General features: G+C 47.2%; 1 protein-coding gene across 1 annotated transcript; it reads left to right on the plus strand.

Annotated features, from left to right (window-relative positions):
* Positions 1-926: 926 nt before the first annotated feature.
* Positions 927-7027, plus strand: LOC127395093 (keratin, type II cytoskeletal 4-like). The gene is made up of 9 exons (XM_051641553.1): positions 927-1385; positions 2713-2927; positions 3229-3289; positions 3945-4040; positions 4642-4806; positions 4893-5018; positions 5297-5517; positions 5819-5847; positions 6549-7027. Exons 1-9 carry the CDS (start codon positions 927-929, stop codon positions 7025-7027), a joined length of 1851 nt encoding a protein of 616 aa, XP_051497513.1.
* The last annotated feature ends 15712 nt before the right edge of the window (positions 7028-22739 follow it).

The raw sequence follows: 22739 nt of genomic DNA on the forward strand, positions 1-22739 counted from the left end.
AATGTGCTACTGTTCCTTTTTTGTTCCCTGCAGAGACTACCAGAAGATAAATCAAAGAGGTCTTGGCCATCAAGCTTGGCAGAAGAGAGGGTCAAAGATGTAGCTGTGTCAAATGGACTTCTGGATAAGAATTTGCAGCATTACTCAAGTGAGAATGTCACTGACTGCCCAGACATAAACCTAGTAAAAAACCTGAAACATGCCTCAGTTCCCAGATGCAACCTGCTTTTGGTGGTCTTTCATGTGGTAACAGAAAGTTGGTGTGAAATGCTGCATGGGAATATTTCTGGGGGGAATTCTGAGTCCTTGCATATGAATCCAGACCCATAACCCAGTGAATTTGCTGGTGTTCCAGTCACAGAAATGATCCATCCATCACAACATGACTTACACAGTGTTTTTCCATCTTTGAATTATTTTTTTTAAGTTGCTTTTTCCGCACCCAAAACAAGCCTGGTGAGAGAAAAAAGGAGAGATTGTGAAATTACCCCCACAAAGTGCAAGTCTGCAAAACATGCCATCATACACAAAACCCATGAGACACAAAACCCCAAACGACACAGTGCAAACAAATCACAAAGAGTTTCTTCAAAAATGTTTGCTAAACTATAATTAGCGTAAGTTAGGGGAACACTTCAAACTGTAATATATTCTAAGCCAACTTGCCAACAGAGCACTTTTAGATTCCTTTTTATTTCCTCAGTAGTTAGTATTTGCTGGGCTGTTTTGCATTTTGAGGAGCATTTATTGCTGCCAGGCAAACCAAACCCTTAAGCGCTTTAAATTAACGTCCTGATCCTATCAAGGCCAGCTTCCCAAATGTATATAAGGGGTAGCATCACTGTGTCACTCCAGCGGGATCTCCGTTCCTCTCCTGCAGAAGAACTTCCCCTAAACTCCCACATTCCACCTTCAAAGAAGCCACGATGAGCAGACAGGCACCTACAGTGAGGTCCGTCCTGGGACGAAGAGGCTTCAGCTCAGCCTCGGAGATCTGTGGTCGCAGTTACGCCGCCTCTGCCTGCCAGCCCAGCCGCTGCGGGGCCGGCGCCTACAGCAGCAGGAGCGTCTGCAACCTGGGGGGCAGCAGGAGGATTTCCTACGTCACCGGGGTCTGCGGGACGGGATGTTTTGGAGACTTCGGCTTCGGTGGCGTTGGCTACAATAATGCTGGAGGAAGGGCTGGCCTCTGTGGCCCCAGGGGATACAGTATTGTGAGAGGCTACCCCGAGCGCAAGGCTGACGGCATCCAAGGTATCTGCATCGACGAGCGCCTTCTGAAGCCCCTTTGTGTTGGGGTTGACCCGCTGGAACACGAGATACGCTGCCAGGAGAAGGAGCAGATCAAGACCCTCAACACCCAGTTTGCCTGCTTCATTGACAAGGTGAGTGCAAACTGCTCTGCACTTGCACTTCTCTGAGAAATATGAACCACAACCAAGCTCCTCCAAAGCCCCAGTTCATGCTGTGAATCACTGAGCTGGGTCATAGAATCATAGAATCATTAAGGTTGGAAGGGACCTTAAAGATCATCAGGTTCCAACCCCCCTGCCATGAGCAGGGAACCACTAGACCAGGTTGCACGAAATCTTGTCCAACCTGGCCTTAAAAACCTCCAGGGAAGGGGCATCAACAGCGTCCCTGGGCAAACCATTCCAGTTCCTCACCACCCTTATAGTGAAGAATTTCTTCCTAATCTCTCACCTAAATCTGCCCTCTCTCAGTTTAAAACCATGACCCCTTGTCCTCTCACTATCTTCTCTGATGAAAAGCGCCTCCCCAGCTTTCCTGGAGCCCCTTCAAGTACTGGAAGGCTGCTATAAGTTCTCCTCAGAGCCTTCTCTTCTCTAGGCTGAACAGCCCCAATTCTCTCAGCCTGTCTTCACAGCAGAGGTGCTCCAGGCCTTTGTCCATCTTGGTGGCCCTTCTCTGGACCCTCTCTAACAGGTCCATATCTTTCTTGTGTGGAGGGCACCAGAACTGTACGCAGTAGTCCAGGTGGGATCTGTGCAAGGGTCCTTATTCCCACAGAGCCAGTTGGTGCAGAGCAAGATCTTCAGCTCTGGGGAAGGGCTTGTTCCAGCCATGTAACTGTCCTAGTAGTTGATGGTGTTTGTATGGTGGCCACCATAGCACTGGACTTTCTTGCATGTGTCTCCTCTCAGGATGGCCTCAGTTGAAGGCTGGATTCCTCACTGCAACCTAGTTCTAGCTCAGCTAGGAGTTACAGCCCTGATGGGCTCAACTTTCTGTCCTGCATTAGACCCTTTTCCCCCGCTTTGTCTTTAAATATAAAAAACTCTTCCAAAAACATTCCCGAATGCAAAAGAGGTTAATCTTGATTCAGGCACCTAAATGTTATATATCTCAGTCTGAGCTGTCACCTTAGGATCCCTTTGTTGAAAAATCAGAGAGAAACAAACAGGTTCCAACCTCTGGGGACTCAATCTCACCCTAAAATACATCAGAGGCATCATTCAGAGGAGCTTTGTTTCTATTCATTGGTGGGAAAGGAAGATTTAGACATGTGACTTTGAGATTTCTAAATAAGGACAGATAATTTTATGATCATCGTGGCATATCACCTCTCACGTCCCCAAAATCCTCTTCTTGCACCTGCAGTTTCACAGTGAGAACACACACAGTTAAACCAGGTGCCAGGTTATTGCATTCAGCTCTTTATTGGAAGAATTGCTATTTTTTGGTCTGCAGGTCCGATTCCTGGAGCAGCAGAACAAAGTGCTGGAGACCAAGTGGGGTCTCCTGCAGCAATATGTCCTACCAAAGAAGGGCAAAAACCTTGAACTCTACTTTGAGAACTACATCTGCGACCTGAGGAAGCGCCTGGACTGCCTGCTGTGTGAAAAGCAGAAACTGGGCAGCGAAGAGTGTGCCACCAGCCAACTGGTGGAGGAGTTCAAGTGCAAGTAAGGACCCTGGCATTTCACTTCTCTGGTTCATCACAGGCAACATCTCCCAGACATGTGGCACATCCCCTTTGGGGATGTCACATTCTTCTGTCTCACTCGCAAAGTCTTTGCATTGTTAATGATGTTGTTCAAGAAGAAGCCTCTGATCTTGGGATGGTCTAATGTTTGGTCTCCAGACACTGATCCTGCAGTGCCTGATGGCAGTCTCTGAGCAGGTTGTTATTTGTACCTGATGGTTGATGTCTGTGTGTCTGGCACTATTGCTTAGCTCAGCCCTTTTCTTCTCGTTCTCCAACAGATACGAAGAGGAAATCAACAGGCGTACAACTGTGGAGAATGAGTTTGTGGCACTCAAAAAGGTGGGAAGCTCCAAATACACAAAACATTATACCTATAATGGGTTTATTTGCTGTATAGCTTGACTGCAACACTGCATCATTAGCAAGTGCCCAGCACAAGTGTCATAATGAGCAGAAGAAGGGAGACCTGTAAAGAGGCACAGGGTCAGAAAAAGAGGCAAATATAAGTAGAAAGTAAAAATAATTTATCCTCAAAGCTTACATCATCAGCACTGCAGCAATGCTTTTGTTACTCCAAGCACATTCTTGATGTGTAATGGGAGGGGGACAGGGTGGGAGAGGTCACACTGGAATACCCAGTGTCTAAGATACTGGTTATTTTCTGACACTTTCTTTACAGCCTTTATTCTTGGACATCAGAAAAGCAGAAATCATTTGAACAATATTAAAAAATTGTGTTTAAATACTCATTAGTCAATTCTGAGTTTGTAGCTATGTCCTAAGTAATAAAGAAAGTAATTCCTGTAAGTCATGTCGGAATGGTCTTGTTTTCCTTTAGGAAACACCAGAGCATCTTGACTCACCCTCTCACACCTTCCTGCTCTTGAAATCTTGTTGAAACATGTGTCTGTTTTGTTGGTGCTGCCTCTGTCTTCTCTGTGTTTCTCCAGTGTTTTCAGTGAGATTGGGCTGGAACGTGTCTCCTCTCTTTCAGGATGCAGACTGCATCTTTCTGAACAAGGAGGAGCTCGAGGTGAAGGTGGATCTGTTAAGAAGGCAGCTGGAGCTGTTGAAATGTGTGTTTGAGGAGGTGAGTTTCTCTGGTCCATCCCAGGAGTCTGGTGGTGCAGTCTCATCTTTCAGGTGCTCCTGATTTGTACAACTTGAAACCCCTCTTGGACATGTCTCATCCCCAGCCCTGAATACTTGAAAGTGTGGAAGTACAGGGCTGATTTAATATTAGCATGATTATGCTGGAAATAGGGTGGTTCCCCCTCTCCTACTGCAGCTCCAGGTGTGAATTGGCTGTGTCCTAACTCTACCCCTGAGAAAAGAGCTGCGTCTGTCTTGTTACTCCGGATTGCAGCTTCTGATTAGAGCTCAAGAAACTCCCAGCTTAATCCTGTCATTAACATCAGAAAGAGGCTGAAGATGACAGGATACCAAGGGTTAAGTCACTCAACTTCCTTGTCCTTGATGTGGACAGAATTGCTGCAGGTCAGCATGTAGGTCAGGAGCTGACATGTGGCAACTCATACAGCAGGGAGGATTTTCTGCTGAGGCAACCTGAGGGATATTTCTTGACTTGTTATATCCACCAGCTGAGTAGCGTGGCTCTTCATCCCAGCCCTTCCTTCCCTACAAAGTCTGAGAGTTGCTAGCAGCTGACTAAGCCATTCCCCAACCTGCAGGAGCGAGCTCAGGTAGATCGCCAGCTATGCGACACTTCGGTCATCGTCAAAATGGACAACAACCGAGACCTGGACATGGAAAGCATCATCAAGAACGTTGAATGCTGGTACCAAGAAATAGCTCAGAAGAGCAAAGAAGAAGTTGATGCTTTCTACCAAACCAGGGTGAGTAATAAGCCACCTGGGTGTCTGCCTGGCAACTTAGCAGGCTGCAGGTCAAAAATGATGATTGTCTTGTTTCTTGATTCCAGTTTCAGGAGCTTCAGGATAAGAGAGGCAAGTACTGTGATGATCTGCAAAGCAACAAGTGTGAGATCTCAGAGCTAACCCGGATGATACAGAAGCTGCAGTGTGAACTGGAGAACGTGAAGAAGCAGGTAGGAGAGGCCCAGAGGAGATCTTTCCAGAAAGCGCAATGTCTTGGAGGACAGCTCAGATATGGGGGAAGTTGATGCACTGGCCTTGAGTAGATGGAAGACCTGCTCTAGGCTGTAGTCAGAAAGTGTGTAGTTGAAAAGTGGATAGAGAGAAGGGATGCTGGTGGGTTTTTCCTCTGTTTGCAATTGGAAGAGGAGATTAATAAAAAACCAGAATGTCCAGTGATTTGGAAATGAAGTCTTGAAGATGTATGCACTGTTATCCTTCCCTCTGACAGGTCTCCTGCCTGCAAACCTCCATTTGTGATGTTGAGCAGCGTGGGGACTGTGCCCTGAAAGATGCCCGGGAGAAGCACGTGGAGCTGCAGAACGCCCTCCAGAAGGCCAAGGATGAGCTGGCTTGCATGCTGCGGGATTACCAGGAGCTGCTGAACGTCAAACTGGCCCTGGATATCGAGATTGCAACATACAAGACTCTACTGGAGGGCGAAGAGAGCAGGTGGGTGAAAGAGACCTTGTCCCATTTCTCGTGTATATCATTGGCCAGAATGATTCCAGCTCCCAAGGGAATTTTGCAGCTACAGGATCCTCCCAGGCTCACAGAAACTGGGGCTGGAGAGATGGCTGGAGGCCATACAGGCCACCCTTGTGCCAGCAAAAACAGTTCCTGTCCTGGGGGTAGTCAGACGTGTTACGACAAGGGACTAAGTGGGCTGGATGTATGGCTGGAAGTTATGTGTATATATCAGGTTTCTAGATGTGGGTGCAATAACATGCATTTCTCTTCTCTCGCCTTGCAGGATATGTGTGGGGAACCCTGTGAGCGTGTGTAAGTAACCTGAAGATTTTCAGCCATGAGGGTTTCTCATTGTAGGAAAGGCAGGCTATGGAGTAGCATTATTTACTGTGAGGGTGATGGAGCACTGGAACAGGCTGCCCAGAGAGGTTCTGGAGTCTCCTTCTCTGGAGACTTTCAAAACCCACCTGGATGTGTTCCTGTGTGGCCTGACCTGGGTGATTCTACTTAGGTAGAGGATTTGGGTGAGATGGACTCTAGAGGTCTCTTCCAACCCCTAACACCCTAACATGATATGATTCTATGATTATCTCTCTGCCCCAGCTCCCTCTGCTCCATTTCTGCCCAGCTTGATGCTGAAGGTTTAGCCTCAGGAATCTCAGATACCTCTTGATTTAAAAAAAAATCAGTTTTTGGATGGCAGGATGAAGGTCAAATTCATGACCCTTTTCTACTCTTGGAGGAAACAACAAGCTGCCCACAATGCACCAACATGCATTGAAGCTGGGAAAAAACATGCCACCAGCCAGATGAGCAACGTGGGAACAGGGAGGATCTGCAAGGGGATGTGTTGGGACATGGGGGAGGAGGTGGAAGGAGCAGGGGCTCAAATGCATTGGACAGATCTACAGGAAATCAGGTTTGGTCGGTTCTGTCACTCATGAAACAACTTGTCTTGTGAGAGTCTCCCAGTTTTCCTCTCTAAATAATGAATCCCGTGGGCTGTCTTGCAGCTGTGGTCAGCAGTGGCTACAATCTCCCGGAGGACTGCGGGATGTTGGCTGCAAACGGAGCTGCCTGTGGCTTCACCTCCCTGGGGAGACGGTCCGGAAGACACAGCTCCCAGAACGGAGGGTTCAGCTCCCGGAGCGCTGGGATCCACCCCAAGAGAGTCATCAGTTCGGTGGCCAAGCAGTGTGTCCCAGAGGTGTTCTGCCAAGCTGCAGGGGTCAACTGCAAATCCGGGGGGTTCAGCTCCCGGAGTGGGGGGTATCCAGCCCGCACTGTCATCAGCACAGGGAACGGGGGCCTGAACGCCAGGATGGGGGCTTGTCCAGCCGGGGGGGTGGTCAGCTTTGGGAACCAAGGCTGTGTCATCCGGCAGCTGGGGGGTTCTCCTGTCGTTGTTGCCAACAGCCCTGAAGTTGTGGGGTGCAACAACGGCGTGGTGGGGACCTTTGGGGTGGTCCGGGATCAGTGTGTGGTTCCTTAGGGCCCTGGGCCAGGAAGGAACCCAACCAGATGGGGCAACGCTGAGACCTGCAGCTCCCACCGCTGAGATGGTGCAGGATCATTTCTCTGCCCTCTAGTAGCAACATTTGTCACCAAGCCCATTCCCACACTTATCAGCATCAGATACATGTGCCCCCCCAGTTATGTTTTCAGAGTCCCCAGCCCTCAAGACACATTTAGCAAGCTTCTCCAGCAGGTGCTCAACACAGCGTTGAGTTTATACTGAGTTTATTCTGCCTAGATGATCACAGCTTTAAGGGTCTGCCTGTTGCTCTGCCTTCTCTCTCTGGCTTTTCCCATAACGAGCAGATTCATTGACAACGTTCTTCCTTAGATGACACGTCTTTTTCTTCCAGCTCCTCCCAAAGCATTTCAGAAAAGAGAGTGATGATTGAACTTTCCCAGGAGGCACTGCAAAGAGCATGCTCACTTCTTTTTTTTCCTCTCTCTCTTCCCTCCCCTGCTTTTTTATTTTTTTTTTTCTGTCAAAGAAACCCTGAGCTGCAAATTTGAACTTAAATTTTAAACAAGGCAATTTCAACTTGCAAAGCACCTGCTAGTCATGCTGTAGCCACAGGCTTTTTGTGGAATTTGCTTACAGATGAACACATAGTACTTTCATTTGCTTCTGCATGTTAGGGGTGGCTGGTTCCAAGCATGCTGTTTTTAGAAGAGCTCAACCCCCACCCCCGTCCCTGAAATGCCAAAGGAAGTTAGTGGTGCATAAATCTTCTGAGCTGTCATCTTGCACCCACACAAACAGAGCTTCTTGACTGCTCAAACTTCCCAGCTTTTCACTGTGCCTTCAATAAACTTCATTGAAAGTACATGGTTTGTCTCTGAATTTTTCCTCAGAAAATGTTTAAAGAAATTACAGAGTGGGTGAAGAAGTGATCTTTCACTGTCTGTGGGGGGAAGAAAGAACCAAACAGACCTTTTGATTCTCTTCAGGCAGTTTGGAGCATAGTGGGACTCAGATGCTGATAGAGTCCAATGGTGTTTATTCTGTTTTATTTGCTCCTTATATCACATCACCTGTAAGAACTACTGTAGCCCCAAGTAACAACTGATGTCAAAGATTGCCAGGAACCCCCAGAATAGTTCTGAGCATTGTAAAATGTCTTCTACTACAAGTTTGCCATAGCTTCATTCATTGTTGCAACCTCAGAACAACCTCTGATCCTTCCATGTCACAGCAGTTGAATGACAAGAGCTGCCAACACTGACATTCTGGGCTCTGTGGGCTCATGATCTGGGCTCTGCTCTGCAAGACATGAAAACCTCTGCTTCGGTGGCATTAGGGCTGACAAAGTGTGACATTTACCCTATATAGCTTGGAAGGCAAAGGGATAAGTTACGAGATCTCTTGGCCATAAGAGGGTGAGGTCAACTTGGTCTTCGTTTAGGGGTCTCCCAACCAGAGCTGGATGTGTGAGCTGGTTGCTGAGGGCTCACTTCAGGGACAGAAAGCAACAGTTCCATGGGGTGGTTCATCTGACCAAAGGTGCCTAATTGAGCACAAAATGTATCAAGCTCCAGACTCTACTGCCTGCATTCAAGAGGTCCCTGCTGGCCCTGCTGGCAGCCTGGGGCAGGGGAGTTAGCACAAATGGGGACATCACCCTGCGAGACGCTGGAACCTCCTCAGACGAGAACAGCCTGCCTGTCATCGCTGGGTTTGCAGACACTACCATCACAGGGAATTTCTCCCTGTCTCCAGCACATGAAGAATTACAGGTCACACAGCACCACCCATCTCCTTGCTCTCACAGAGTGAAATTCTAATTGCAACCTAAAAAAAGTGAATATTAAAGACTGACTCAAGGAAGATAAGCACCTTTGGGGGAGGGCAGGACATGTCATTTCTGTGCTGAGAGCAGAAAAAGTCTGTCACTGTTTGACTCGGGTCCAACAACAATGCTCTTGATCCCCTGCCCCTCCCACCCAGGCAGGGAAGGAGAGAGAAAAAGAGAGAGACTTGGCTGGATTGAAAACTAAACTACACAGCTTTAATTAAACACTAATGATAAAAGAAAACATATGCAATTATATACAAATGTGTTCAGATATGTGCAAAAGCCTCTCTCCTCCCCCCAACCCAGCAACTCCCACAGCATCTCCTGAGCTCGAACAGTCCTGAGAAATCCCAGACAACTGCTGGAGAAAGCAGAGGGTGATGAGGGTCAGGAGAGCTGGAGCCTGGGGGTCCACGGGGAGGGAGGGACGGAGTCCTCCCTGGACGCCGGCCACGGGTGGAGGAGAAGGGAAGAAGAAGCAAGAAGGAAGTTGTCTTCTGGGATCTCTGTGCTTCCTCTGAGCTTACGTAGCTTTATGGAATTGAAGATCTCTGGCCAGTTTTGCTGTCTGTCTAACTCAGCCTCCTCCGGGGGTTCACAGATCTCCCTGTAGCGTCTGAGCCAGCAGAGCAAAGATGTGACCTTGAAGACTCAGCAGTTAGAGAAACATTCCACTGTCTTATTGTCCATAGTTAGAACACACTGTGACTAGTTAAAATAAAGCTTACTGAAGGAAAAAAAAATCAGTAAAAGGAAAATTGGCTTCATCCTTGCTCAAACCAGGACATTCCGCCCCTTATTCCATACCATATATTACATATGGGCTCTATATTTTACCAGCTGTCAAATTAAGGATTGTCCCCCAGTGTCCCCCCAAGGTAACCCCCAGATTACCTTGAGGTACACATTGTACTTCACCATCCTCCATCATCACACACCAGGTGTGTCCAGGTCCCTGAGCAAAAGCAACACCCCGGACAGGTTTACCTTTGCCTGAAGCAGGATAGACCCAAACACTTTTACCCAGCAGGTTTCTTTCACACACCACAGGGACATTATCCCCATCTGCAGTATGTAGAAGGTCTGACTGAGCAGGACCAGCCCGATTGATGGATCCCCTGGTATTAACCAACCAGGTGGCCTTTGCCAAATTTTTGTCCCAGTTTTTCAAAGTTCCGCCACCCATGGCCTTCAGGGGAGCTTTTAACAGACCATTGTACCTTTTAGCTTTCCCTGAGTCTTGTGCATAGTATGGGACAAGGTAGATCCACTGAATACCATGCTCTTTAGCCCAGCCAGTCACAAGACTATTTTTTAAATGAGTCCCATTATCTGACTCAATTCTTTCTGGACTACCATGTCTCCACAGGATTTGCTTCTCAAGGCCCAGGATAGTATTCCTGGCTGTGGCATGAGGCACAGGAGATGTTTCCAACCATCCTGTGCTTGTTTCCACCATTGTAAGCACACAGCATTTTCCCTGGTGGCTCTGAGGCAGTGTGATAAAGTCAATTTGCCAGTCCTCCCCATACCTGTACTGTGACCACCTCCCCTCACACCACAAAGGTTTCAACCATTTCACTTGCTTAATTGCAGCATGTCTCACAGTTGTGGAGCACCTGCTCAATAGTGTCCACCCCTCGGTCACAAGCCCATCTTTATGTTGCGTCTCTGCCCTGATGACCTGAAGTGTCATGGGCCCATCGAGCCAGAAAGAGCTCACCCTCATGTTCCCAGTCCAAGTCTCTTTGGAACACTTGAGCAGCCTCATCTGCTCGTTGGTTGTGTCCATGTTCCTCAGTGGCTCGACTCAGAGGCACGTGTGCATCTCCATGATGCACTTTTACCACCAGCTTCTCTATCCAAGCTGCAATGTCTTTCCACAGCTCGGCCACCCAAATAGGTTTACCTTTTTGCTACTAGTTTTCTGCTGCCCCTGCTTTAGCCAACCCCACAGGGCATTTGCTGCCATCCACGAGTCACTGTAGAGATAGAGTCTCGGCCACCCCTCTGGCTCAGCAATGTCCAGAGCCAGCTGGATGGCTTTGACCTCTGCAAATTGACACGATTCACCTTCTCCTTCAGCTGCTTGTGCAACCAGTCATGCAGGACTCCACATGGCAGCTTTCCACTGCCGGTGGTTCCCTACAAGACAACAGGAGCCATCGGTGACAAGAGCAAATTGTTTCCCAGTCTCTGGTAGATGATCATATGGTGGAGCTTCTTGAGCCCGTCTCACAACTTCTGCTGCTGCTATTCCAAAGTCTGTGCCTTCTGGCCAGTTTGAAATTGCTTCTACAATACCTGGATGATTAGGCCTTCCTATTTGAGCTAGCTGGGTGATTAAAGCAGTCCATGTCCTGCCAGTCACACGGGTGGCATGATGGGCAGGAGAAAGGTGACTCTGGCACATGGAGCTCAGCTCTGGGAATCTGGGCGCCAGGAGGAGCTTCAGTGCCCATCACTTCCCAGGCGACTCTAACTCCTTCACATGCTGCACGTGTCTCCTCAGGTGTCGTGTAGTTGGCCTGGGAACCTCTGTAGCTGCAGCTCCAGAATCCCAAGGGCCGACCTCGAGTCTCCCCTGGTGTTTCTGCCAGAGGCTCCAGGTAGGACCCTTGTGTCCGGCTGTGGTGTAGAGCACATGTTTGATGTCTGGCCCTGTTCCACCTGGTCCCAGGGCCACTGCCTGCACCATCTCCTTTTTGATTTGCTCAAAAGCTTTCTGTTGGTCAGGGCACCATTTAAAGTCCCTCTTCTTTCAGGTCACCTTGTAGAGAGGTTTCACAATTTCACTGTAACATGGAATATGCATTCTCCAGAAACCAACAGTCCCTAAAAAGGTTTGAGTGTCCTTTTTAGTAGATGGTGGGGCCATAGCTGTTATTTTGTTGATCACATCCATTGGGATCTGGTGATGACCATCTTGCCACTTGATTCCCAGGAACTGGATCTCTGGTGAAGGTCCCTTGACCTTGCTTCTTTTTACAGCAAAACCAGCATCCAGAAGAATTTGGATGATCTTTTTACCTTTCTCAAAGACTTCTTCTGGTGTGTTACCCCACACAACGATGTAATCCATGTACTCCAGGTGTTCTGGAGCTCCACCCTTCTCCAGTGCAGCGTGGATCAGTCCATGGCCAATGGTTGAGCTGTGTTTCCACCCCTGGGGCAGTCGATTCCAGGTGTACTGGACTCCCCTGCAGGTGAAAGCAAACTGTGGCCTGCACTCTGGTGCTAGAGGAACGGAGAAAAAGGCATGAGCAATGTCCACAGTGGCACACCAGCTGGCAGCTTTCGACTCCAGCTCATACTGAAGCTCAGCAGCACTGAGTGGTGGTGTCACCTCATTCAGGCCACAATAGTCCACTGTCAGCCTCCACTCGCCATCAGGCTTTTGCACTGGCCAGATAGGACTATTGAAGGATGAGTCCTGCTGATCACTCCTTGGCTCTCCAACTGCTGGATCAGCTTGTGAATGGGGGTCACAGAGTCTCTGTTGGTGTGATATTGTCATCTGTGCACCGTTGAAGTGGCAATAGGCACCTGTTGGTCTTCAACCTTCAGCAACCCCACTAGAGAAGGGTCATCTGAAAGGCCAGGCAAAGCATGCAGCTGTTCAGTGTCCTCAGTCTCTACAGCTGCTCTACCAAAGGCCCGCCAGTGCCCTTTTGGGTCACAGAAGTATCCTTTCTTGAGGTGCCAAGGATGCACGGAGCATCTGGGCCAGTCACTACAGGGTGCATTTGCCACTCCTTGCCAGTGAGGCTCACATCAGCCTCCACAACAGTCAGTTGCTGAGAACCTCCTGTCACTCCAGAAATAGTGATGGAGTCTGTCCCTTTATGATTTGATGGTATTAGTGTGCACTGTGCACCAGTGTCCACCAAAGCTTTATACCTTTGTGGTTCTGATGTGCCAGGCCACCGAATCCACACAGTCCAGAAAACTCAGCTGTCCCTCTCCTCCCCCTGGCTGGAGGGAGGGCACCTCTATTGCTGAGCATTAGAGGTCGATGCACCATCCTGAGTGATGACTGGTGCAGCCTTCTTCTTGGAAGAACTATCTCCTGTCTTTGTTCTGTTTAGTAGCTCCTGCACGGGTATCTGGAGAATATCAGGGGGTTTCTTGTCCCAGACTCTCATGTCCTCTTTAAAATAAGTTCACAAGAGACCCCACAGGTGGTGTCGCAGTGGGTCCCGTCTCTCTCGCTGCTGTCTCGTAGCAGGACGTCTCTTCTTAATGACTGCAACACGTGACCAGGTGTCTCTAGGGAGATTCTGGGGTTTACCTCCCCATCTATTCGGCATCTTATTCTTTCTATCCGTCATTTGTTCAATGGATGAGGTGTGAAACTGATGGGAATCAGAGATTATGTCTCAATACTGTCGTGCTTTGAAAGCCACCTCAAGCACAGTTGGTCTTGTGTCATCTTCAAAGCATCCCATGAAGGAGAATATCTGGGCATGTGCTGCTGGTACAGTCTGAGCAAACCTCCAAAACATGTGTGTCACACAGAACGTCATCAGGATTTGTAAGTCCATCTTTATCTTAGATCACCTCTCGCACAGCTATTTCTCTCAAGTATGTGATGTCTTTCTCAAGAGTGGGTGTCCTGCTCCGGCTCCATTCTATGTCACCCTTGTGGGGGTATCTCTCTCTCACAGCTGAAAGAAGCTGGTCCCACAGGATGGTAGTTCCCATCTTACTACTAAGTGCTCTGTCAATACCAGCATCTCTGGCCAAGGATCCCAACTGCTTGGCTTCTCTCTTATCCACATTGTAGGTTTCAGCTCCACTATCAAAGCTTCGGAGCAACCAAGGAAGAATTCCCTCGCCTTCAGTGCAGGTGAAGTCCTTTCTCATGGGCACAGTTCTTTCATAGAGAAAGGCTGGACAAGGTCATCATCATCATCTGATTGAGGAGGGTCTGCTGTTTCATCTGCTTGAGAGTGGCCTGATTTTTTATCTCTTTGTGAGGTGCCTGCTCCATCAACTGATTTGGAATCCTCTGCTTCCTCAGTTTCAGTCTCTGTTGTTGCCTGAAGAAACTGCGGATGTCTCAGACAGAAGCGGGTGAAAAGGGAGGAGGGTTTCACCCTTGCTTTGCTCCTGGTCAGAGGATGAACTAGCTTGATTTGAAAAGGAGTGGACTTTATCTTTGTAGAAGCAGCTGTTTTTGTAGCAGCACTTATAGAAGCAGATGTTTTTGTAGCAGTAGTAGCGGTGGTATCAGCAGCAGTGGTGTTGGCAGCATCACGGGTGGCAGCAGCAGTGGCAGCAGCATTGCCTGTGGGGGACTGGCAGTGAGTGGAGCAACATCTCACCCTACTTATCCACAATACATTATAAATATTGAGCAGAAGCATCCCCACTGCAACAATGCTATTCAAATCCAGAGCTAGGAGATTCAGCATGAAAGAAAATGGGGGGGTAAACTTGAACCTGCTACTGGCATTACCACCACAGACCGTTTCATTCACTTCAGGAGTTGCACTGTAACTGTACACATACAGTGCCCCCATAAAGAACAGTATCATAACCTCTAAGACCACTAGGCTGGTAATTATATGGTTGATTATGGCTATAGTTCTGTCAATAAACCATAAAAGAATCACAAGAGCAGCTACCCAGAGCAGAATGCCCTTGGCTGCACACCACGTGTACAGTTACAGGTTTGGAAAAAGGTCCAGTAGATTAATTGCAGAAAGTGTCTGTTCAGTTTTCAGTCTGTCAGGAAATTCAGCAGAGCTGTTGCCCATTGCTATCTGAGGGATTCCTCCCATCAGAGGTGGAATTTTGAACATTCCCAATTCATGAAGATGTATAATCTGGGCTTAAAATCGAGCCCCATGTTGGACACCAAAAAATTGTTGTCACCATTTGACTCGGGTCCAACAACAATGCTCTTGATCCCCTGCCCCTCGCACCCAGGCAGGGAAGGAGAGAAAGAAAAAGAGAGAGACTTTTCTGGATTGAAAACTAAACTACACAGCTTTAATTAAACACTAATGATAAAAGAAAATATATTCAATTATATACAAATATGTTCAGATATGTGCAAAAGCCTCTCACCTCCCCCACCCCAGCAACTCCCACAGCATCTCTTGAGCTGAAAACAGTCCTGAGAAATCCTGGAGCTGTTGGACAGAGAGCAGAGTGATGAGGGTCAGGAGAGCTGGAGCCTGGGGGTCCATGGGGAGGGAGGGAGGGAGTCCTCCCCAGATGCCGGCCACAGGTGGAGGAGAAGGGAAGAAGAAGTAGGAAGGAAGTTGTCTTCTGGGATCTCTGTGCTTCCCCTGAGCTTACGTAGCTCTATGGAATGGAAGATCTCTGGCCAGTTTTGCTGTCTGCCTAACTCAGCCTCCTACAGGGGGGTCAGAGATCTCCCTGTAGTGTCTGAGCCAGCAGAGCAAAGATGTGACCTTGAAGCCCCAGCAGTTAGAGAAAATCTCCTCTCTTATCAGTCTTAGTTGGAAGGCTCTGTGACTAGTTAAAAGAAGGTTTACTGAAGGAAAAAAAAATCAGTAAAAGGAAAATTGGCTTCATCCTGGCTCAAACCAGGACAAGGTCTCACCTAACTTTGACCCTCTGTGTGTCAGACTCCGGTTGGGTGCACAGTCCTCCAGCTGAGCCCCTCAGACGAGGAAACCCACTTCAGAAGTTTCTCCAACTTTTAAGTGGCTCCAATCAGCTGGGATGGAGCCCATCTAGGTGGGTAATTTTGCATCTGAGCTTGATGCGTTCGCCTCTTGCAAATGGGATTTGGAAAGAAGGCAAGCCCAGAGCCTAGAGTCCCTGCTGAGCCATTAGGCAGCTCCAGTTAATTGCCTGGACATCACCAGTTCCCTGTGTGGTTTCAGGACGTCACCCTGAGCCACAGCCAAGCAGTGTGCACTGGATGGCTGTCCAGGAACTACTGGAGCTCCACATTTGGGTCTTCCCTTGGCTTGGCTTTGTTTCAGAGGCCACTTTTTGTTGGGTTTTGTTATTGCTAAAAAAGAAAGTTGCTTGAGAGAGAAGGTGGAGAAAGCGACAGCTTTGGGACCTGGGGTTAGTCCTCACCAGGTACTGCTGGTTGACTTGACCAGTTGGTCTTGCCATTGCCTTGCTCTCCCTCAATAGCCTGACAAAACAGGAACTGGTTTTGCATGACATTCCCAGCCTCCAAGGGATGAAAGCCCAGCAAGCCCAGGGTTTTCCAGAGCTTTCCTCTCCTGCCCAATAAAATTGGGACATCAAGGTGTCCCCAGAGAAGACATAAACCTGGGTTGTCACTTGCTCCAGGGGTGTCCTGCAGACAGGAGTCTAAAATAGCTTCCTAATGTTAGCAAGGGTTGTTTCTCCCATCCCAACCCTGAAGCAGTTGGTGGCTGCCTAATTTCAGTGGAATAATTAACTTTTAGTGGACCGAATAATAGAGAGAAGAAAGGAAGATGATACTACCTCTTCCAAAACAAGGGCAGCTCCTTCCCTTTTCATGTTTGAGCCAACACCCAAATATTCTTAGCTATAATTTTAGCCAACCAAGGAGGAAAATGAAGGCTGTGTTTATTTTTTCTTTATGGCTCTTAAGATTTTGTCACAAAAGTAGCAAAAGGAAAAGGTTCATCTCAAATATTTTTAAAACTATTCGTTAAAGCTTGTCTTACAAGCTCAGGAACATTCTTGGTAAGGGATTGTTATTTTTCCTTCCCAGATGTGTTTTGGTTTTGTTGGATTTTTTTTTTGTCTTAAATCTTGAGTATTGTTTTGACTTTTTTTTTTTCTTCCCCATAGCAATTATAGAGTCTTATAATAATTTTGGTTGGAAAAGATCAAGTTGAACCATTAACCCGTCACTGCCATGTCCATCACTAAACCATGTCCCTCAGCACCATATCTACAACAAAACTATCCTAAACAAACAGTTGTTTTAAGTAGGGGAAATGGAATTTCTGTCAGTTAAAAACAACCAGACAAAAACTTTTGATAAATGTTTCCATTCAATTCTTCTAGTAAAAAATACTAATAATTTAAAAATACCACTCTAGTAATTGTATTATATGACATGTTGGTTTTGATGTTTTTGCTGACAAACACAAGCACTCCAAGCCAAAGCCTACCAGGGTCAATGAAATGAAGATGCAAGTGGGAAGGAGCAAAGCCACCTAGACTAAGTCCAGGTCTCCTCCACCATCCATGGGGATACATGGGCAACTAAAAGGGTGCCCCCTCCAAAAACCAAGCATGTCCTGGGTATGTTGCAGAAAGAACAATATGAAGACAGAGGTGACTCTATTCCTGGATTGGGCAACCTCCTGCAAATACATCACCATCCTTTACAACCAGGATTTTCCCTTTCAGCCATCCTGCCCAGGATGGAGCACTTCTGCCATAAATTCATCTTCAGCCTTATTTCACTGACCCACTCAACCTGAACTTAATTTACAGACTAGAAAGGGTGACTCACCTTCTCCTAAAGCATCTTTATGCACTAAATACACCAAGACAAGAGCATGGGAAGAGTGGGAAGAGCAGGAAGAGGTGGGACTCTTTCAGGCACGGAGAGAAAGTGACCTCCAAGCAAGCCATCTCCACAGTGTGTCCCTGCAGTATGGGGCAGAGGAGGTGGCACAACCACAGCAACAAACTGAAGGAAAATGTTTTACAGTCAGTGTTTGAACTGGTAATTAACCTGAGCAGAAGGCATTAAACAAGGAAATGTTCTCCAAGCCAAGATTGTCATCCAAGCTTTTTCACTTGCTCATTATTCTCTCTGTGTACAATAGCTACTCTAATGCTTTTTCATGTCAAAACCAGGTGCCATTTACCACTAGCCAAGTAAAAATGATGCAGGGTCAAAGACATTTATCTCATCCAGCCACGCCCAATATCAAGGATATTTTTTAAGTCTGCCAGTAGACAGGCTCTTTACCTCCCTGCAGGGCAGGTGGCTTTTTCTCTCTCCCTACCTGGTATCAGCTAAAGATGCAACCTCTGCAGTTCAGCATTGGACAATGGATCTTTGCTATTGGCTTTTTTAACTGCTTGTGGGCTAAAAAGGCTTCAAACTCATCCAGCCTTTGAATCAGTAGCAACAGCAAGAAATTCGAAGAGCTTTGCTGGAACAGGAACCCCCCTCAGTCTCTAAGCGAGCCTCTGGAGACCTCGGTGATGGAGCACACCCAGGATGCAGTAAAGGTGGCACAAGGTGTGGAATTACGTACCATGGCTTTGGCTCTAAAGACTGAGGAACTGCAGGAGCCTGGTGGGTGCTAAAGGGTTGGGGGTTGTAGCAGCAGAGGAGCTTGCAGGATGAATCATTGGGGTGGTGATCCTGGTCCCACTCACTCTACAAGTGGTGGAAGCAGCCAAATCATTTGCACAGATGGAAGCTCCCAGCAATGGTGCAGCTGGGGCTGAATCATCTGGGACTAGGAAACACACAGATAAAGGAATCTCAGCAGTAAATCTACCTGCTTTGCTGATAAGGTAGGAGATGGAATTTTACTTTATTCTCTGGTGATTTCCTTACAGAGCCAAACGGAAGCTCCCAACCACATCAGAAAGATATGGTTTGGAAAATCCCACTTGAAAAAAAAAAAAAAAAAAAAAAAAAAAGAAGCTGAAAAATTGACTTAATTTCAGATTCAGTATGAAAAAAAAAAAGAAAGAAAAAAAAAGTTTAACTATGTCAGAATTTCCTAGAGGACAGAAGCTGTGTTTTTGTGGTCTGACAAAGTAGATGGAGATTTATTGCCTTTTTTACCATTACTCAGGGAATCATTATCAGGGAATATATATATATATATGTATATATATAAAAAACCTACTTTTTTTTCCTTCAGGCAAACTCTGTGGCAAACTATGTCTCCAGCACCCAGAAAGCACAGCAGGTTTACTTCACCTTCCTGACTCCTGGTCCAAACAAGATGGCCTAGCCATCTTCCTGATATGTTGCTTTCTGACCTTTAATGAACACACCATTTCCTGTCCTCATTACTGTATTATTAGTAATATTAGTAGTAGTATTACCAGTAGCACATGAGGTAGGCAGTGCAGTGGAGTGTCTCATGGCTGCACAGATGGGAAATCTGAGGCTGTTTTTCCAGCCCTGTATCTGCAGCCCCAGGAAGTGAACAGACACTTTGCACAGCAGGTGGGAACAAATGATACCCAGAGCCTGCCACAAAGCAGAGGTGGATAAATACAGGTAAGAAATTAGCCAGTAATTAGCCAGTTCCTCCTGGGAACCCGTGTTCCTGGCAGCCAGACGGCTCCACAATCCATGTTATATTCCAAAGCAAGTTGCTGCTTGTGATGTGGTCAGCATTACTAATGGGAGGGAGGGGGAAGCTTTTAGTCAGAGATCGCACTCGGAAGGGGATGGATCAGGGTAGGAGCAAGATGTTCTGGGCTTGTGGTCCAGACTCAGTGTGTGGGTGGAGGATTCTCCACCTCCTTGGCTACAAGCAACATAGGCTCATGCTGGATCTTTCTTGCCTCTGCTTAACACAATTCATTTTTTTTTCCTTTTAAGGTGATTTTAATGGAAAACCATCAGTTTCCTTTGGGAGCTTCAACTCAGCAGCACTGGAACAAAGTGAATTTTGGACCTTTCTCTTTGGTGGCCAAACCACATATCTGGGTACATTCTGACCTGGCTGTCCCTGGGAGTTTTTTCCTACTTTTGTCAGGATTTCAGGGCTTCTCTTCTACATCAATAAAACCTTTTCAGAAGGTCTACTCTTCTCAAAACACTGGCCAGCAGATTTAACTTTCCTTCTCCATTTTTTCTAGGCTTATGTTATAGAGGTGGCTTGAGGAAACTCCTGACTACAAATGACAGGACCTGCAAGTGTGCTTAGGATGGAGGAAAGGAACCCAAACACAAAGGGCCATGCAGACCAACAGCCACCGAGTGGGAACTGCTTGATGTCTGCTCAGCCAGTCCCGTGGAGCTGGGCAATGAATGGTGGAGCTGGGGGGCAGGGTGGGTCTGTGGGGGCAGGAGCTGGAACGTGGGTTTGAAGAGGTAGCAAATTCCTCTCTTTCTGTCTGTAGGGAAATGCAGATTAGGGTTGTTTTGTTGTTGTGTTTTTGTTTTTGTTTTTGTTTTTTTCCTGGAAGCACCCTCATCTTTAGCACTGCTCGTTTCAGCATCATCAGAGGTGGGTTTCAGAGCTGGATCTTCTACTCATCCAACAGATTCACTCATGGGACTTATGTGTAATTGCACATGGGAACAAAAATCCCACTGATATTCTTCAGGGCTCAGGTGTTACCTACATGGGGAATTCTCTGTCTGTACCTGATACTCATTGGCCATGGCCCAGTTGGATTTATCCTTTTTCAGGATTAAAGGAGTCTTGGTGTATTCCTCAGTGGTGAATCACTCCAGGTCAGATCTTAGCTGCAGGATGAAGACTCTCATTATACAATTAGTTCTTCGTTTTCCCAAAAGTGATGCAAATGAGGGGGAATTACTCCAGACTGCTACTTTTTTTGCAACCTTTAGGCACCAGCTTTGCAACACCTCTGCCAGTGTGAAGAAGTACAACCAGCGGGAGATGGGCACCATCAGAAAGGCCAGCACAGAGCGGAGCTCAGAGCAGACATTGAGGGTTTGTGCCATCAATGAAGGACACATCAGCTGCTGAATGTCATTGCACACATGCAAAGCCCAGCCCTGGAGGAGCCCAGGTGCTGATCTAGGACACAATGGTAAACAGCATCTCTGGTAGCTTTCTTGAAATGGGCTATTTTGTACAACACAGATTAAATAAACATTGTTATTATGTGAAGAAAAGAAGCAGGTGGAAGAGTAAAGCGTAAAAATATTTTACATTTTAAGGTGCTCTTTCAGTTCTGGGGTCAAGGAAAGAGCATTCAGTGTAACTGAGAAACAGAGTCTGAACACTCAGCATCCGAGACCTCTGGCTTTGGAGCTGATTTTGCCCCACAGTGCTTTGCTTGTGACAGTGATGAAGGGTTTGGGTGGGAAGGAGGTGCTAAATCTCTGCAGAGCTACCGGCAATGATGCCAAACTCAGTAGCAATCTCATACGCAACTGGTTCTCTATCATGTACTCTTGGAGCAACTTGAAAGAAGTCATTCAAAGCAGGTGTGATGCTTTGGGGACAGTGAGCCCTGGGTGTTCGTCAGTCCTTAATTGAAATGAGGACAACGAATGCCACAGTTGTCCTACTCAGTAATTAGAGGGAAAGTGAAGCCATAGTCCCTCCTTGGACAAGCAGCCTGTCTGCAGAGCAGGTGTTTGCCAGGGTGAGCAGCATGGTGCAAAAATGTCTGCAAGAAAAACCATGAAACGCTCCTGACGTTAAGCTGAGGTGGAGCTGGAAACCCAGGTGTGCAATTATTAGGATGTCTTGAACACCCAGCTGGCTTTTGGTCACTGGGATTTCCATATGCAACCCTTTTTGGGATGGAGAAGAGGAGAGTCAGGTTCTTAACACTCCCTGGTCTCATCAGCAGTGCCCAGCAGGCGGATTACTCCATAGGATATTCAAGGAGAAAAAGCAACCACATAATAACAAGAACAAAGGGAATAACAAGGCAACACATCAACGCATGGATGTTGCTTTAACAAATTACTCCGGAGTTCCCCAAACGAATCTCCTCAGCCTGTGCATCCTCACTAAGCATAGGAGGAAAATGTAAGCCTGACTGCCTTGGGATGACCTGGGTGCAGAGTAAACAGCAGCTGCTCAATGAAACAGTGGATTTCTGAGATCCAACTCAGTGCACTTTCTTCCGAAAGCTGCAGATTTGCCTAATAATGTGTTTCCTTTTATCCTCTGACAGAGCATGGCCAAAGAGTCCTGCTGGCACAGCTATGAAAAACGTATGATTCATGGGAAGATTTTCTCCTTTCCATTTCTTTATACCATTTCTGGCTTTCTGCTCCAGTTACTCAGCACTGGGCTTTCTTGCAGGGCAGGTTCCCAAGTCCAATGCAATGGATGGCGATAGTGACCCAGCTGGATTTCAAATGTCTGTCTGGCCGTGGAAGAAAAAGTTTTCTAAAACAGGAGACTTAAGTCAAGAAGTGAAGGAATCCAGCTCAGAAACACAGTGCACTCCAAGCATGACTTTGCAGCTCCAAAGGTGCAGTGATCCTGCAGTGGAGGACATGGCTGCAGTGGAGAACTGTTTAGTTTGGGAGGAGGGGTTACCAGTCCAGAGGTTCAGTCATCACCGTTGCTTGCCTTTATCTCCCTGAGTGTGTGGTTTGCTAGCAATTTAGAGAGGTAACCTCTGGAAATGGAGGTACAAGCCTGTAGGCTTAGGGAGCTGGGGAAATTCAGACAGTGGTGCCCAATGTTTCAGCTGGCTGTGCTCCAGGACAGGCAGCACTGGGGCTTCAGGAAACTTCAGAGCAGGTATTTCTGAGTATTAGGGCTGTGACAAATAGAAGTTGGTTGCAAATTCCTCTAGGACAAATACTGCTCTTTATCTCTAGGTAACCCAGTGGAGACAATCATAATACAGAACTTAGGCACCGAGCCACCACCTTTGGAGAGACACATTGTCAGTTTTTTGTGTGTTGGTGGCAATATGAATCACAAAAGTGACTCCAACCATTCATTAATATAATAAGTATGTCCTCCTTAATCTGAGTGTCCATCTGGAAAGCCTAATGAATAGGTGCCCATAAACACAGCATTGTTATTTCTCCTGGTTCATATTTGTCCTTTTATTTGTCTGAGGCTGGCAGCCCTGTGGAGATACCACCTATGCCCTTGGATCTTGCCCCCATGGCCCCACAAAATGTGATTTCTTGTCTCCAGGCTCTCCTGAGCTGGTGACTTTAGAAAACAGTCTTTTGGTTGATGATACCAAGCTCCCTCCCTGACTATTCAGGGAGCCCATGCTTCTAGCTTCAACTTGGTG

This window comes from Apus apus, chromosome 28 (assembly GCF_020740795.1).
Source record: "Apus apus isolate bApuApu2 chromosome 28, bApuApu2.pri.cur, whole genome shotgun sequence".
Taxonomy (NCBI): domain Eukaryota; kingdom Metazoa; phylum Chordata; class Aves; order Apodiformes; family Apodidae; genus Apus; species Apus apus.

What these genes read in the sequence shown, in the direction of transcription:
- LOC127395093 (XM_051641553.1), top strand. Translation starts at nt 927, where the DNA reads ATGAGCAGACAGGCACCTACAGTGAGGTCCGTCCTGGGACGAAGAGGC. An exon ending in TTGCCTGCTTCATTGACAAG is followed by an intron (nt 1,386 to 2,712) that starts GTGAGTGCAAAC and finishes TTTGGTCTGCAG; the next exon opens with GTCCGATTCCTGGAGCAGCA. An exon ending in CTGGAGGGCGAAGAGAGCAG is followed by an intron (nt 5,518 to 5,818) that starts GTGGGTGAAAGA and finishes CTCGCCTTGCAG; the next exon opens with GATATGTGTGGGGAACCCTG.